At 39.2% G+C, this 13,455-nt stretch overlaps 2 protein-coding genes across 2 annotated transcripts in view; one reads left to right on the top strand and one right to left on the bottom strand.

Moving 5' to 3' along the window:
- rapgefl1 (Rap guanine nucleotide exchange factor (GEF)-like 1) overlaps positions 1-6,923 on the top strand; it is a 51,477-nt gene extending 44,554 nt beyond the window's left edge. The window contains exon 16 of the mRNA XM_017491787.3: positions 4,883-6,923. Within this exon, the coding sequence (XP_017347276.2) occupies positions 4,883-5,007 (125 nt within the window). The 3' untranslated portion in view covers positions 5,008-6,923. The remainder of the gene's footprint in view (positions 1-4,882) is intronic.
- A 1,115-nt stretch (positions 6,924-8,038) lies between these two features.
- The window catches only part of ppp1r9ba (protein phosphatase 1, regulatory subunit 9Ba), a 52,170-nt gene continuing 46,753 nt past the window's right edge, over positions 8,039-13,455 (bottom strand). Inside the window, exons 10-11 of the mRNA XM_017491778.3 lie at positions 12,567-12,663; positions 8,039-11,326 (exon numbers count right to left, since the gene is read on the bottom strand). Of these exons, the coding sequence (XP_017347267.1) occupies positions 11,273-11,326; positions 12,567-12,663 (151 nt within the window). The 3' untranslated portion in view covers positions 8,039-11,272. The remainder of the gene's footprint in view (positions 11,327-12,566; positions 12,664-13,455) is intronic.

Below are 13,455 nucleotides of genomic sequence, written 5' to 3'. Positions count from 1 at the left end.
CATCAAACTGTCCACAAATGAAACGTATAAACAAATTTATAAAACAGGAAATACAAGTAGAAATGGTGTGCTTCTATTTTTTTAATCCAAATATTCTGAGGAGCACAATATAAGCTTTGGAGAGACTCTTGTAAAGACTTATATTTAGTAACAGCAAGGCTCTGGTTGGTGCCAGTCACGTGTTTATAGTAATTAATGCACTCATTTTAATGTTATCCTTTCTGTAGTAACAAATTACACTGATGGAGTGAGACTCTAGTGTCAGCACTTTGTAACAGTCAAGTGTAAAGCTGTTTCTGGGGAAAGTCTTCGAATAGAGGAGAGAGAACTGTCAGTGAGCACTGAAGGATTAACTTTTCATAGACAATAATGTTTATAGTATATCAAATGACATGACATTTTTAATAAAGAAAAGGGGGAAATCATTGATAAGTAGCTGTGTTATAAGGTAGAGGATTCTCAAAGGCATTTCTATAATACATAATATGTATCACAATAGACAGGATTGCTCTGAAACTGTAGTGATGCCTTAAAAATGTTAAGGACTATATATAATTATTTTATATATATATAAAATAGAGAAACAAAAAAGAGAGGGACAAAAAAATGTTTAATATTTATTTCTTTTATTTATGTATGTATGTATGTATTTATTTATATATTTTTATACACCTTAATCACCTGCTTCCAGGCAGGATGCAATTAAATTTATTTTGAAAAAATCAAAAATGTAATATCCACAATATTTCCAAAAAGCATTTTTTTGACATTAATGTTAAAAGCAAAATAGGGTATATCAATCACAACTTTTAGTTTAGCATCTTCACTTATTTAAAATGATTTTTTTTTTTGACCAGACATTTAGAAAATGGTGATATTTCTGAGGAAATACAAAAATGTAATAAAAGCATGGGGGTGGAAGCCTCACCATTCACTATTTCCACATCATTCAAATCTTTTAATCTTAAATCTCAGGTGTTTTGGAATGAAAGGATTGTAAATCATTTCCCCAAATCACCTTCCTAATCCAGATCGCTGATGTCCAAGATGATTGAGTTCATTCAGAGTTTATTCAGTGTAGTGTTCTCGCTCACAGAGCCAGTTAATCATGGGTAAAAAAAAATGACCGGATAAAATGTTGACAAATGGTATTTGAGGATTACGGTTATTGTGTCTGCTCGGTTTAATGAAACACACCAATAAGAGTCTGGCAGGAGAGCAAATAGGGTTCACTGTGGTGCTACGCAGCAATCGATGAAGACTACACAAATTATTACCATTTGTGTTGCACTCAACCGGATTCTGTCTGGACTTATCTCCTATGTGTACACTTAGAGATCTAGAAATGGGGCGGCTGTGGTTCAGGTGGTAGAGCGGGTTGTTCATGTAGGGTTGGCAGTTCGGTTCCCGGGCCATGTGGCTCCACATGCCGAAGTGTCCATGGACAAGACCCTGAACCCCATGTTGCTCCTGATGGCAAGTTAGTGCCTTGCATGGCAGTTCTGCTACCATTGGTGTGTGAGTGTGTGAGTGTGTGAGTGTGTGAGTGTGTGAGTGTGTGAGTGTGTGAGTGTGTGAGTGTGTGAGTGTGTGAGTGTGTGTGAATGGGTGAATGAGACACAGTGTAAAGCGCTTTGTAGAACCACTAAGGTTAAAAAAGCGCTATACAAGTGCAGACCATTTACCATTTAGTATAATATTTACACTACGTTAATACATGCTCATGTTAATATATTTTTCTGCAAAAAAATAAAAAAGATCCACATATTTATTCATTCATTTATTAATGAAACTCTCCGTATGTAAATATGTGAAACATCTTTTTCTTTAAGGAAGCTATTTTCTTGGTTCAGATCTGTCTGAGAAGCTGAAATATTACATTTGTCAGAACCTTGTCCCTCTGACTGAAGTGTGTTCTTCTGGCTTAATCACTGGAGTGCTTTTCCCACTTCATCCCCTTGAGTGGATTACACTTATTGGTTTGTGTTAAGGGGATTGCCACTGAATTATCCAGACAGTCACTTCCAGTTTGGTGTAGAAATCAAACCTGTTTGTTCATTCTCTTAATACGTCTCAGAGTAGTCTCCTGTTGGATGTTAAAGATCTTATGTTTTTAAAAGTATTACCTTGCATGCTATTTTCCATGTATCATGTTAGTTTTGCTTATGGCAGGTTATTTTGGCCTGCTTTCAATATACCTGCTGTAGCTCATAAATGGTTGGATATTGAGCAACAAACCAGATCTGGTGTGTCAGGGGTAGGGGTGCTACTGACTGAAATCTTCACAGTAAATTGAAGGAAAAATGTATTACCTATTTAACACATTATTGTCCTCGCGAAATGTTCCTAGTGTTACTGGGATCCACGGCAGCCCTGATCAGTAACTCCTCAATGGTTACTGAAGATGAAAGAATGAATGCATCGAATATGTACAAAAATCTCTTTGCACGTTCGTTTCCGAAAGGAAACGAAAGGATCGAATCGCCTAGTTGTTCTTATTTTAGTTTTAAGAACGATTCTTCTCAGTAAATGTCAGTGTACATCACGTTGTGGTTGTCTGAAAGTTGGCACACTAAGCCAATACACAGACAAACAAGCAAGAAAAATCGAACTAGTGTGGCAGTTTGCAGCACCACTTAACCAAAAATAACTAATAGTTTAGTTATGATCAGCAATTCCATGTTTGATAGCTATTGTTTATGATAAAATTACCAACGTGCTAGTGTTGGGAGTGGGTTTAGCCTAGAAACATGTTTACAACGGTAGCGGATTACACAGCCAAAGTGTTTTTAATGCCATTGCGTCCTCTGCATAGAGGAATAGAGGTTACATTAGTATGATTTTGGAGTATTAAGAGTCCAGAGAGAGGAGATTCAACCTCAATTCTAATGCTAAATTGAACCTGCATTTTTGGGGAGTTGCAGCCAGACATGTCAGGAACGAGAACCACTGGACTAAGGAACTTGATGGACAGTATAATAGATAGAAATTGGCAACCATAACCATCTGAATATTCTGACTAATTGTGAAAATGTGACACCCCTAATGAGGAGCAGGGAGAACCTGAGACTGTACAGGGCAGGGCATTTCCAGCCATTCTGTCAGATTGCGCATGCCAGCCTAACTGTAATGAAATTTTCAACACCCACTGATGACATTATTGATGCAAGGATGTCAAAGGGCATCAGTTACTGTGGTCCAAAGCCTCTCATCATGGCCACTGGCATTTCAAGCAATCTGCAGCACATCTGAGTTCCGTGTTAGCCTCAATGGGTATGAACTTTCAAATGCGAGTCAGATGTAGGCGATAATAGCGGTGTAATCACGTCTAATGTGCACTTGATGTCCAAAAGCAAAGAAAGGGAAGAGCACATGCTGTTTGTGTAGGGGCTTGAAACCGCACCTGTGCTTATTAGTCTTAAAAAAAAAAAAAAAAAAAAACCAAACAAACATGCTTTGGAATGATTTTTCGGTTTGGATTTGGTCGAGGGATTGCTGGTCCTGAATTAGTGTAAAACAGAGAACTAAAAATCTGACAGGCTGTGAATGGACAGGGGAATTGCAAGAGGTTTTTTTTTGGAGATGTGAGAGGACAATGTGTAGCTATTCATAGCTCTGCTTTCCTCTCAGGCACAACACATTCCCTCTTTCTCCTACTCTGTCTTTCTCTAAGTGTGTCTTAGCAACGGATGCTGAACTCCTGCAGTCAAATGGACCTGTCAATGTTGGTGCAAGGGCTTAAGAGATTTTATATCAATGTGGCCACCTTGTGGTGGGACTGAGTATTTTAGCACATTTGCAGATGCTTTGCTCCAGAATGAAGCAATGTCACTGCTGATGATCAGTTGCCAGTCTCAGTCTAATTATCTGTAGCTGTCTCCTCTGTCAGTGTTCTAGAGGTCAGACTCCTCTGCTAAGGTGTCTGAGAAATCACATTGTTTACATGTGTGATTAGATTTTCCTTTATATTACATTATTTATTATTTATTACATTATTTATTATTTATTATATTACAAAATTAAAAATAAAAACACCCAAAACTGTATACGGTACCATAATGAAGATGAACTGTATGATGATAGGTGAAACTCTGGAGGGACGTCGGACAGCGTGGTGGGACATAATGACGTGTGCCGTTAATCGATCTATGTTCTATAACATGTAAAACAGGAACATGAAAGGAGTATTCTAAAAGCAACTCATGTAAACACCTTAATCACAATATTGTCTTATTCAGAATAAGGTCAATAATGCTGTCCATGTAAACGTAGTCAGTCATTAGTTTTTATTTCACCTCTGGCGGACCGTTCTCGGCCGTTCCCACAACAGACTCGACGGCAAACCCGATCGATAAGTCGACCTCTTGAAAATAGTGTCATGCCATTGTCATATAATCATCTCAAGTGGAATTCATATTTCAGATCACATACATACTGTAACGATTGTCACTGTCAAAGCCTTCACAATGTGGCCATGTTATAAAATGTAAACATTATGATGACACCAACTTGACCTCAGACTTGGGAAAGGCTTTATGAATGCTTATGTAGCTTCATGTCAGTTCTTACGAATGGCTTATGTATGAGTCATGTAAACATGTAAAATTGAGATAAATATCAGTGATCTAAAACATTACAGGGGTGTAAATGGATAACAGTGAGCATGAAACAAAAGTTAATGATATAATTATAATGTTGTCTGCTTTGCTTAATTAAGCAACACCATTTTCACCTCCTGTGGTCTTTCTGATACAACATTTAGTATTTGAGTGCATCTGAATGTTAATGAGCCAGATTTTGTAAGTAATTAGACGTCAAATGCATTATTTAAAAGGAGTTTGAATCGCTGCATCTGTTCTCTCTTCCTCTGTCTCCCTCATAGTGATGGAAGCTGAGCCGTCTCCCTCCCACCTCCAGACCAAGGCGTACGTGCGCCAGTTGCAGGTCATCGACAATCAGAACCTGCTTTTCGAAATGTCCTGCAAGCTCGAGCCCAAAGATATGTAACGGGGCTAATCATCTCCCATCCCGCCATTCAGACCCTTCCCTCCTCATAACAAGCCTTTCTGCTTCTCCATCACAGCTGGACTGCTGGAAGAGTAGTGAAATCTGTCAGGATATACAGCAGGAACTCCTGCTTCTCGAGTCTGGACTTTGGGACAGAGATAAATGTTATACAGCACGCTTATTCACACGTAACATTTCTGCAACATCTCAGTGTTTATTTTTTTTTATTTATTTTTTTTCCTTCTTCCCACTCAGTGAAGATCTTCGATCAGTTCGTCCAGTTTTCTCAGATTTTTCCTATATATGACATAGTTTTTTCTGTTTTTCACCATCATTTTGTGAGATCTGTCCAGTTTGCACTGCCATCAGTGGAACTGAAGCGAATGTGATCGGGTCACACTACATTTCATCTGGATACTTATGGACTTGACGTCACCTCTTTTACCTCACACACCTAAAAAAACAAAAAACAAACAAAAAAAACCCCAACTAAAACATGAGACAATCTGACCTCGTGGACTTTAATATGCCTCTACTTTGTCCTCCCTCTTACGCAAGCCAACAAAAGCACTTGGCACTTACTGTAACCCTGCAGCTCTGAGCTCTGTGTTAAACACACACCCGCTCTACCACGAGTCGCCAATCCAAGACCGGCCCCTTCATGCAGCATGATCAGTTCCGGCCTCAGCATATTTAACGCGGAGACGACGTGTACGAGGGTTGAATGAAGTTGAAACTGTCTCTCTGTGGTTTCTTATGTGTGACAGGGCGAGTACCTCCGCACAACATCCACTGTTCGGGGAAAATATCCAAACATCGTCTCCGTATGAAATATGCTGAGGCCTTTAGCCACATTGAGTGTTTGTCACAGAAAATACACTCATTTAGTCTACTGCATATGAGGGAGTGGTTTACGCTTCATTTTAGATGCAAGTTTTCACTATATTTGTATTTATGTATCTCAGTTTTCTTCGATTCTCTTACAATTCACTCAGATCTCCTGCTTATTAACAAAGGCAGTAATTGTTAGCTTGATTAACCACTACTGAATTAAGCTCTTACCTGTTTCTTTTGGACTTCACATCCTGGATGTGGTATTCAGTGCCATGGCCATTGCTCTGCTCTCACACACAGTTCATGATCTCTTGCCAAACCCAAAACGGAGCCATCATAAGCTATAAAGCAAACGTGCTCTCAGACGGGCCGCAGGGAAAACGTCTAACCGCTGCTGGCTGCTTTTACTCGTCTCGGATGCGACTCTCTCAGGATTTTCTTCCTGCTGAGAATCTTTTGCAGAGGCCTGTCTGAAAAGCCTCCATGTACATATGTTCATGTAAATAGCGAAATAAATATGAAGACTCTATTTTATGTATGAGAAATAAGATGGATGTTCAACGAGAATATTTGTTTTGTATATCTGAGGAGGTAAAAACATATGTGTACATTTTAAACAGATTGAGAGTCTAATGTTCACGATGAAAGAACTGTACAGCATATCTTCTTCTTGGTTTTGTTGCATTGCAGTTTTTATTTGGTTCCTAGCTGTAGTACATGATGTGTATATATACTATTGTTTTGTTGAATATCTTTGGTTGTAATTTAAAAAAAAAACATTTTTTTTGTTGGTTTGTTTTCTATTTTGCAGTTTACTGGAATTGTACAGCAGGTGTTCGCTTTAGTTGGATTTTTATTGTTTTCTTGGTTTTTTTTTTGTTGTTGTTGTTTTTTTTTTAAAGCGGGTAATCTCCAATCTCTGGGTGTTGTTTTTTTGGTTTTTGTACAGAAGTCCGTGTTTACAGTGCGCTCCTCTGTGTCCAGTGAGGTGAGAGGAAGGCGGGTCAGGAGGAGGCACTGCTCCGCCTCCATCTCAGAAAAAAGAATTCCCAACAAATCTTAAATAAAGCCTCTTCTGATGAGCTCATGAGTCAAACTGTACGTGTTTTAGAAATAATTTCTAGCAGTGGTTTTGGATTTCATGCTATTATTTTTAAGTGTTAATAATAATGTACTTTATTTTATAGAGCAGCTTCTCAAAGTGCTGTACACAAAATAAGCAGTACACCGAGATTTTTTTTTGTAAAAATAAAAGTAATAATAATAATAATAAGTAAACATCAGCAATCAAATTCAAGTTTAAAAAAGTAGGTCTTGAGTTGGAGTTTAGAGTGTGGATTTAGAAACTGGCTAAAAGGGCGTTACAGTAATCTATCCGAGTGACAACGGATGAGTTAATCAGTATTTCAGCTACAGAGAAGTTGAGCACAGGGTGCAGTTGTGCTATATTTCTGAGGTGAAAAAAGGATGCTTTAACAGTAATATCAAATGTAAGGCTGATAACAAAAATGACTCCAAGGTTCCTCATTTTACTGTGAGTCTCTAGAACAGAGACAGTAGACCAGCTTTGAGAATTTGCTGACAGGAACCTATAAGCATAACTTCAGCTTTACCGCTATTCAGGCACTGAAAATTATTATTCATTCATGTTTTCATCTCAGAAATACAATCAAAAGAAAACAAACATCAGGGATTCACCAGATTTTGATTGAAGGTAGATTTGGGTATCGTCAGCATGAAAGTGATGACGGAGGCCGAGCGATCGCAGCAGATGTGGAGAGAAATAGATATTAAAAAGTAAAGGGCCTAAAACTGATCCCTGAGGAACACCAGTGAGCACAGAGCTAGTGTCAGACCGGTAACCACCCATAGAAATAAACTGGGAACAGTCAGTAAAATAGGATTTAAACCAATTTAAAACTTTCCCCGACACACCAAAATGAAAACCTCATACTACAATATTAATTGCTGAAATTAAATTCATACACATTGCTTCTCATGACGTGAATAACACACTCTATCGAGAGTTTTATACCAAAACTGCTCAGTCATTATGGTTGGTGCCAGAATGACTTATAACGATATTGTGACTCATAATAAATTTTCCCTAAATATATTTAGCTATAGCTGTTAACCACTGCAAGCATGAGGCATCATACACGCATAAAAAAATTCTCACGTCTCATTATTCAACACATTGTTTTTTTTTGCATTTATTATTAATGACAGTAAATTATGCAAGATGAACATGACGCTCCTTTCAAATGGAACATTCTTTTTTTTTTTCTTTTCTTATTTATATGGTTGCAACTCAAAGCAATTAAAAAACAAAACCTCAATGGTGAAGGAATGGAGTCAAGTTTTAGTTCACGTTAAAATGAGTAACACCCTTACACCAGCATGAGGAACGAGTTCCTCTCTGTACACAGAAGCAAGTGAACCTCATAGTCGGTTACAACGTCCGCAAAAGCAAGTCGAATGGAATGTAAGTTCTGAATGTTTGACTAGTGTTTCAGTGCTCTGATAATCACTCAGCATGTAGCTTGTCCTGCTGCGTTTCGTCCCGATAGTGCTCCGATCTTTACTGGCCCGTCCATCAGGAATTCTGATACAGGATCAGGTCCCGTTGCAGTAATCACATTTATCAAAAGGCAAAAGCTGACCCGAAATGAGCATGTGTATGCTCCAGGACACAATCCTGTTCTGCTGCTTCAGTAAACAGCGACACACTGAGCACGGAACGAATCCTTGTACCAGAAAGGTGGATAATAATGGAATTCCAGAGTCCTCCTGGGACGTGATCGCAAAAACGAGTCCAGTGTGTTCTCCGGAATAGGTCCGTGTACTTAATACTCATTCAACCTGAGTGGATCATACTTATGCACAGCTGGAGCAGAGACAAGCTTACATCACGCTGACTGTCATCAAATCAACCCCACTGTAGCATGTCGAACTCATTACAATGCATTTACACAATTTATTTTTATTTCCAGTTATGAGTGATGTTCTATTTGTCTATGTGCAAAAAATATTCAAAAGAACAGGGAGGAGGGAAAAAAAACTAAACGAAACCAAATGGACAGAAAAATGGACCTGAGGTAGTTCAGGGATTGTATTTATGTATCAAACCTCTCAAGAGTAAAAGCGCTGCTTTACGATGAGTTCCGCTTGTCGCACTGATGGATAAAATTATACATGGCTGAGCTGGGACGCTCGATACATACAGTACAGACCCTGGACTATCGCAGTGTGCTCTGTAACGATTCTTCTTGCATGTGTGCACAAAATTCAAATTGGATCCAGAGCAAGTGAATGACGCGAGATCTATTTCCACACATTAAAAAAACTCTATTTATACTCTACTGACAATAACAAAGCCCATTATATATTGTTGCAGAGTAATAATTGTTGTATCACTAAAATATCTGTTAAAAGGTTGGATAAAACCCCCAGACGTGGCTTTCAATACTGCATCGTAAGAGACATTTTATTATCACAAAACATAGCGAGTGGAAGCGATGGACTGAATTCAATTACATACATGGGAAAGCCATGGAAAAACTACAGCTAATGCATTCGGTCTGCCCGAACTAAAACGGTCTCTCCAGAATCAATGTTCAACACGTTTTAACTGAAATTCAGAGTAAACAAATAGCAATAGCAGATCCTCTGTCTTATTGCGAACAGAAAGAATATCTCCAGCAGATCCCACACCAATCCGTAAAAGGATAACACCAGGAGTTCTGAACTAAACGCATACAGTTCAGAGTAATTACCGGCTGATGGTCACCCAGACACGTCTTCATTTCAAATAAAAATGACTACATAGCATCTCGCACGTGAAAACGTCTGGAGTTTGCCACCTGGCCGGAATGCCCTTACACATATTCGTTCTAAAACACTAAAGGAATTATCCTTTAATGCTATTGCTGAGATGCGGTCTCGTCTGCAGAGGCTGGTCCAAAATCAGATTAAAGGCCAGTGTCTACCTAAAAGCCGTATTTAACTCCATCTAAATTCCAGTTTCCCAAATTCACAACGCTTGATTGAATACAATAATAATATCTGGAAAAAAAAAAAAAAAAAAAGAGCTGCTCAACAATATCACGTCAGAAAAAAGCGAAAAAACTGCAAAGACTGTACGGTTATCATTATACTGATAAGAAAGTTACTTTTGATCTAATAATGTTTATCCCCTGAAACTCCCAGGATCCATCGGCAGGTCCGGGCTTACATTCCTCGCTCTCATAACTACATGCCTTTCCTGTTACAGAATAACGCAATGTAGCTACCGTATCATGTGCTTTAATATAAATAACGAAATAATACCGCGGGACTTTTGTTTGAACTTTTTAGATAAGTGAGAAAATAAAATCTGGACAATGAAGAACCTAAAGAAGTGATGATGAAGCGTCGCTGCTGTATTTCTCGGCAATTAGCGCACATCATATAATTTACTGCACTTTCATTTGACGCTGTGCAAGAATAATCTGGTGAGCAGAAATAAAAACAATAAGAATGAAAAAAAAGGTAGAATTAAGCACACAAGGCCTCCTCTTACACAGCCTCTCGTTCTCATTCATACACTAATAGTGACTGATGCGTGAGGGAAATGCCGGAGACAGTGACCCATTGGTCTGAATCACACGACACACTTCCAGTAATACTGTCCAGAGGAAAGCAAAGTGTGAAATGTAAAGTCTTGAAAGATTACATCGAAAGGTCACACCCTGTTTGCCATTTTTCTGTGCCAGTCTAGAACTGGGAAATTTGTATACGTTCACTTTTACCGTTACCCGTCCGCACCCTGGAATTACCCACCCACCCACCCACACATCTTCCCCTGTTCCCCTACAGCTCGTTGCTTAAGCATTTTAAATACACTGAAGAATATATACAAACACCATCAGCTGGTCTGACACTGCTGTACAACCCACAGCGACTCATTCTGCCACAGATGACGCAAAAAAAAGGAAAAAAAAAAAAAGGTGAAACCGAAAAGTCTGTAGTACGGATTTTTCTTTTCTCAGTTCGCTTGGCACCAGGTCCAGGTGGCGTGTGTCACTCAAATGTGCAGTGAGTTGCCAAGAATAAGCTGTGTAATGTTTTATAGGGCCATTAAAAAAAAAGAAGAAGAAGAAGAAGAAAAAAAATCTAATTGGAATACTGTTTGAAAGCAAAAACGTCCTACATTACATGGGGTGTCATGAAGACTAGAGGTGAGCAGGCCTGTGTCGCACGTCTGGCAGGGCATTATGATTTCTCTGTCGCGCCCCTTTCCCCCCAGTAACATCCCTTTAATGTTTCTTGCAGTCTTTTGGTTGTCCATTGTTGCATGCCACAGGGGAAAACATGCAGGAAGGAGGGACGGCCAGGGCTGAAAGACTTTTCTCCCGCTCTCTCCCTCGTTCTCTATAGTTCCTGTGCAGGTTTAGGAGGGTTCGGAGCTCTTGAGTGCACCCACCTTCGTTTCTAAGTCAGTGATCTAAAGAAGGAAAAAAGCAACAGTGGAGGCTTTATAAATGTGTAAAACTTCTTTTAAAGCAGCTAAGATTTCATGCTTAAATCTGTTTCAATACTTTTTTTAACAGTTAACAAAAAGGTTTTTTCACTGACAGTTTTCATTTCCGTCATAGTTTTCGTTTACGATAATAACCTTGGCAACAAGCCGGACACTTGACCCAGGAAACATGGAGGCCACGGCCGAGGAGGCCATGAGCTAAGCTAAGCTAATTGGCGGTTGTGCTTTCACCACAATGGCAAAGAGCTCACACTGCTCTTCCTTCATCTCGTATGATATGATGTATACACACACTGGTGAATTTTCTCTCCCTCCCTTCAATTTAATGTCAAGATTTGTTGTCAAAAGTGGAATGCTAGTTGTGCCACCCATGTTACTATGGCAACCAGTAGTAAGAATGCCTACTGGCGACTTCATAGTACAGCGACTGGTAACTTGCAGCGATAAAATAGCTGTACTGTACGTGTGAACGCAGCATAATAGAGGCCTGGTGGGGTAGGAATCACACTGCTCCATGCTCACCTATCCAAGGGGTCATCTAACAAACCTAACGTGAGCTAACAGAAATAGTAAGGGCAACTCAACAAGGGGATGTTTAAAAATATATATATATGAAAAGGAGTCACTATTGCACACAGAATGCATTACTTTACTAACAGGCAAAAAATTCAGACCGTAAAAAAAAATACTAAACAAATAAATCCTATTGAAATTAGCACACAGAGAACAAGATGGCAGTACATCTTTATAAAAGTGCAACAAAGGTTGATTTCCATGTTTGTTTGTTTGTTTTTCAGATGACGGGCCAGTAAAAAAAAAAGAACCCGGTCACATTCAGTGAAAGTTGTTTTCTATTGTCAGGCATCAGCATTAACAGCAACACATCAGGCACTGACACACTGGAATATGAGAATGCTGTGGAGTTTTAGCTCTTTAATGAGCCAGTGGACTCCGACAGTATCGTTTTCTCTTCCACTGATTTTCTCACATTAACCTGAACTGCTCAGTGTCTTCAGAATGTCTCGTAGGGATCCGTCTGTTCACATCCACGCACACTAATGCTTTTTACTTGTTTAATGGATGGTGAAAATCTGTTTTGATGTGCAAAGGAAAAAACTGAATAATAAAAACTTGTTTGGGCTGAATCTGTCATTTAATGCAGTCCCTTAGGAGATGAAGTTTTGCTTTCCTACTTGCACTGTACCTTCTCCTGCAGGCTGTCTGTCTCCTCCTTGTGGCCGACCTCTGATTCCTCCTGCGCACGCCTCTGTGCGGTCTCCTTCTTCAGATACTCGATCTCTCTGCATCTCACACACACACACACACACACACACACACACACACACACACACACACACACACACACACACACCATTAGCCTGTGCTAAAACAACCGTGATAGGAACAACCAACCCTAACACTAACCCTATTTAACCTTTTTTTATACTAATTTGTATTTGTCGGTACAACAGTGTTCTGACTTTTACACCACAGTGTATTCTGCTAGCTCTGTCCCCTATATTGCGACCACTAACTGCAAACCGCCTTCTGCACTTAAAGCTGCAATACTCCATTTGAATTTCTTTTTCTTATAAAATATATACACAGTAAAAATGATTGTTTAAGTAATGGCATCAGAACAAGCGTATTCTGCGTCTGAGAAAACATGTTTGGAAAAATTCAGCCTCTAACATAATGTGTTTACAAGGGCCTCCTGTCAGTCATATTAGCGAGACAGAAAAAAAAAAAACATGGCGGAAATCGGTAAGCGCCCAGCGCAGCCAGATTTACTATCGAGTCCTGCAGGAATGAGTCCTAAAACCTGGAAATGAGTTAGCATTTGAGCACTTCCGGCTCCATCCTCAATGGGCTTTTTGAATGGGTTTTTGGTTAAAAGCCTGAAATAAGGTCTGTGGTAAACACAAGCTCAACATATTTTTACGTTTTATCCTACGAGATAAAATGCATCAGTAACACCCCAACGACATGTTGTTAAGCTTTTACATGTCTTGAAGAAGAAAAAAAAACACGGTTAAATGGCTAAATGGGATTAGAGATGCTGTCAGGGACGTTAAACATCATCACGCCGAACA

This window comes from Ictalurus punctatus, chromosome 2 (genome assembly GCF_001660625.3).
Source record: "Ictalurus punctatus breed USDA103 chromosome 2, Coco_2.0, whole genome shotgun sequence".
NCBI classification, from domain to species: domain Eukaryota; kingdom Metazoa; phylum Chordata; class Actinopteri; order Siluriformes; family Ictaluridae; genus Ictalurus; species Ictalurus punctatus.
Note: the sequence above shows the minus strand (reverse complement) of the source record. Positions and strands in the feature narration are given on the sequence as shown.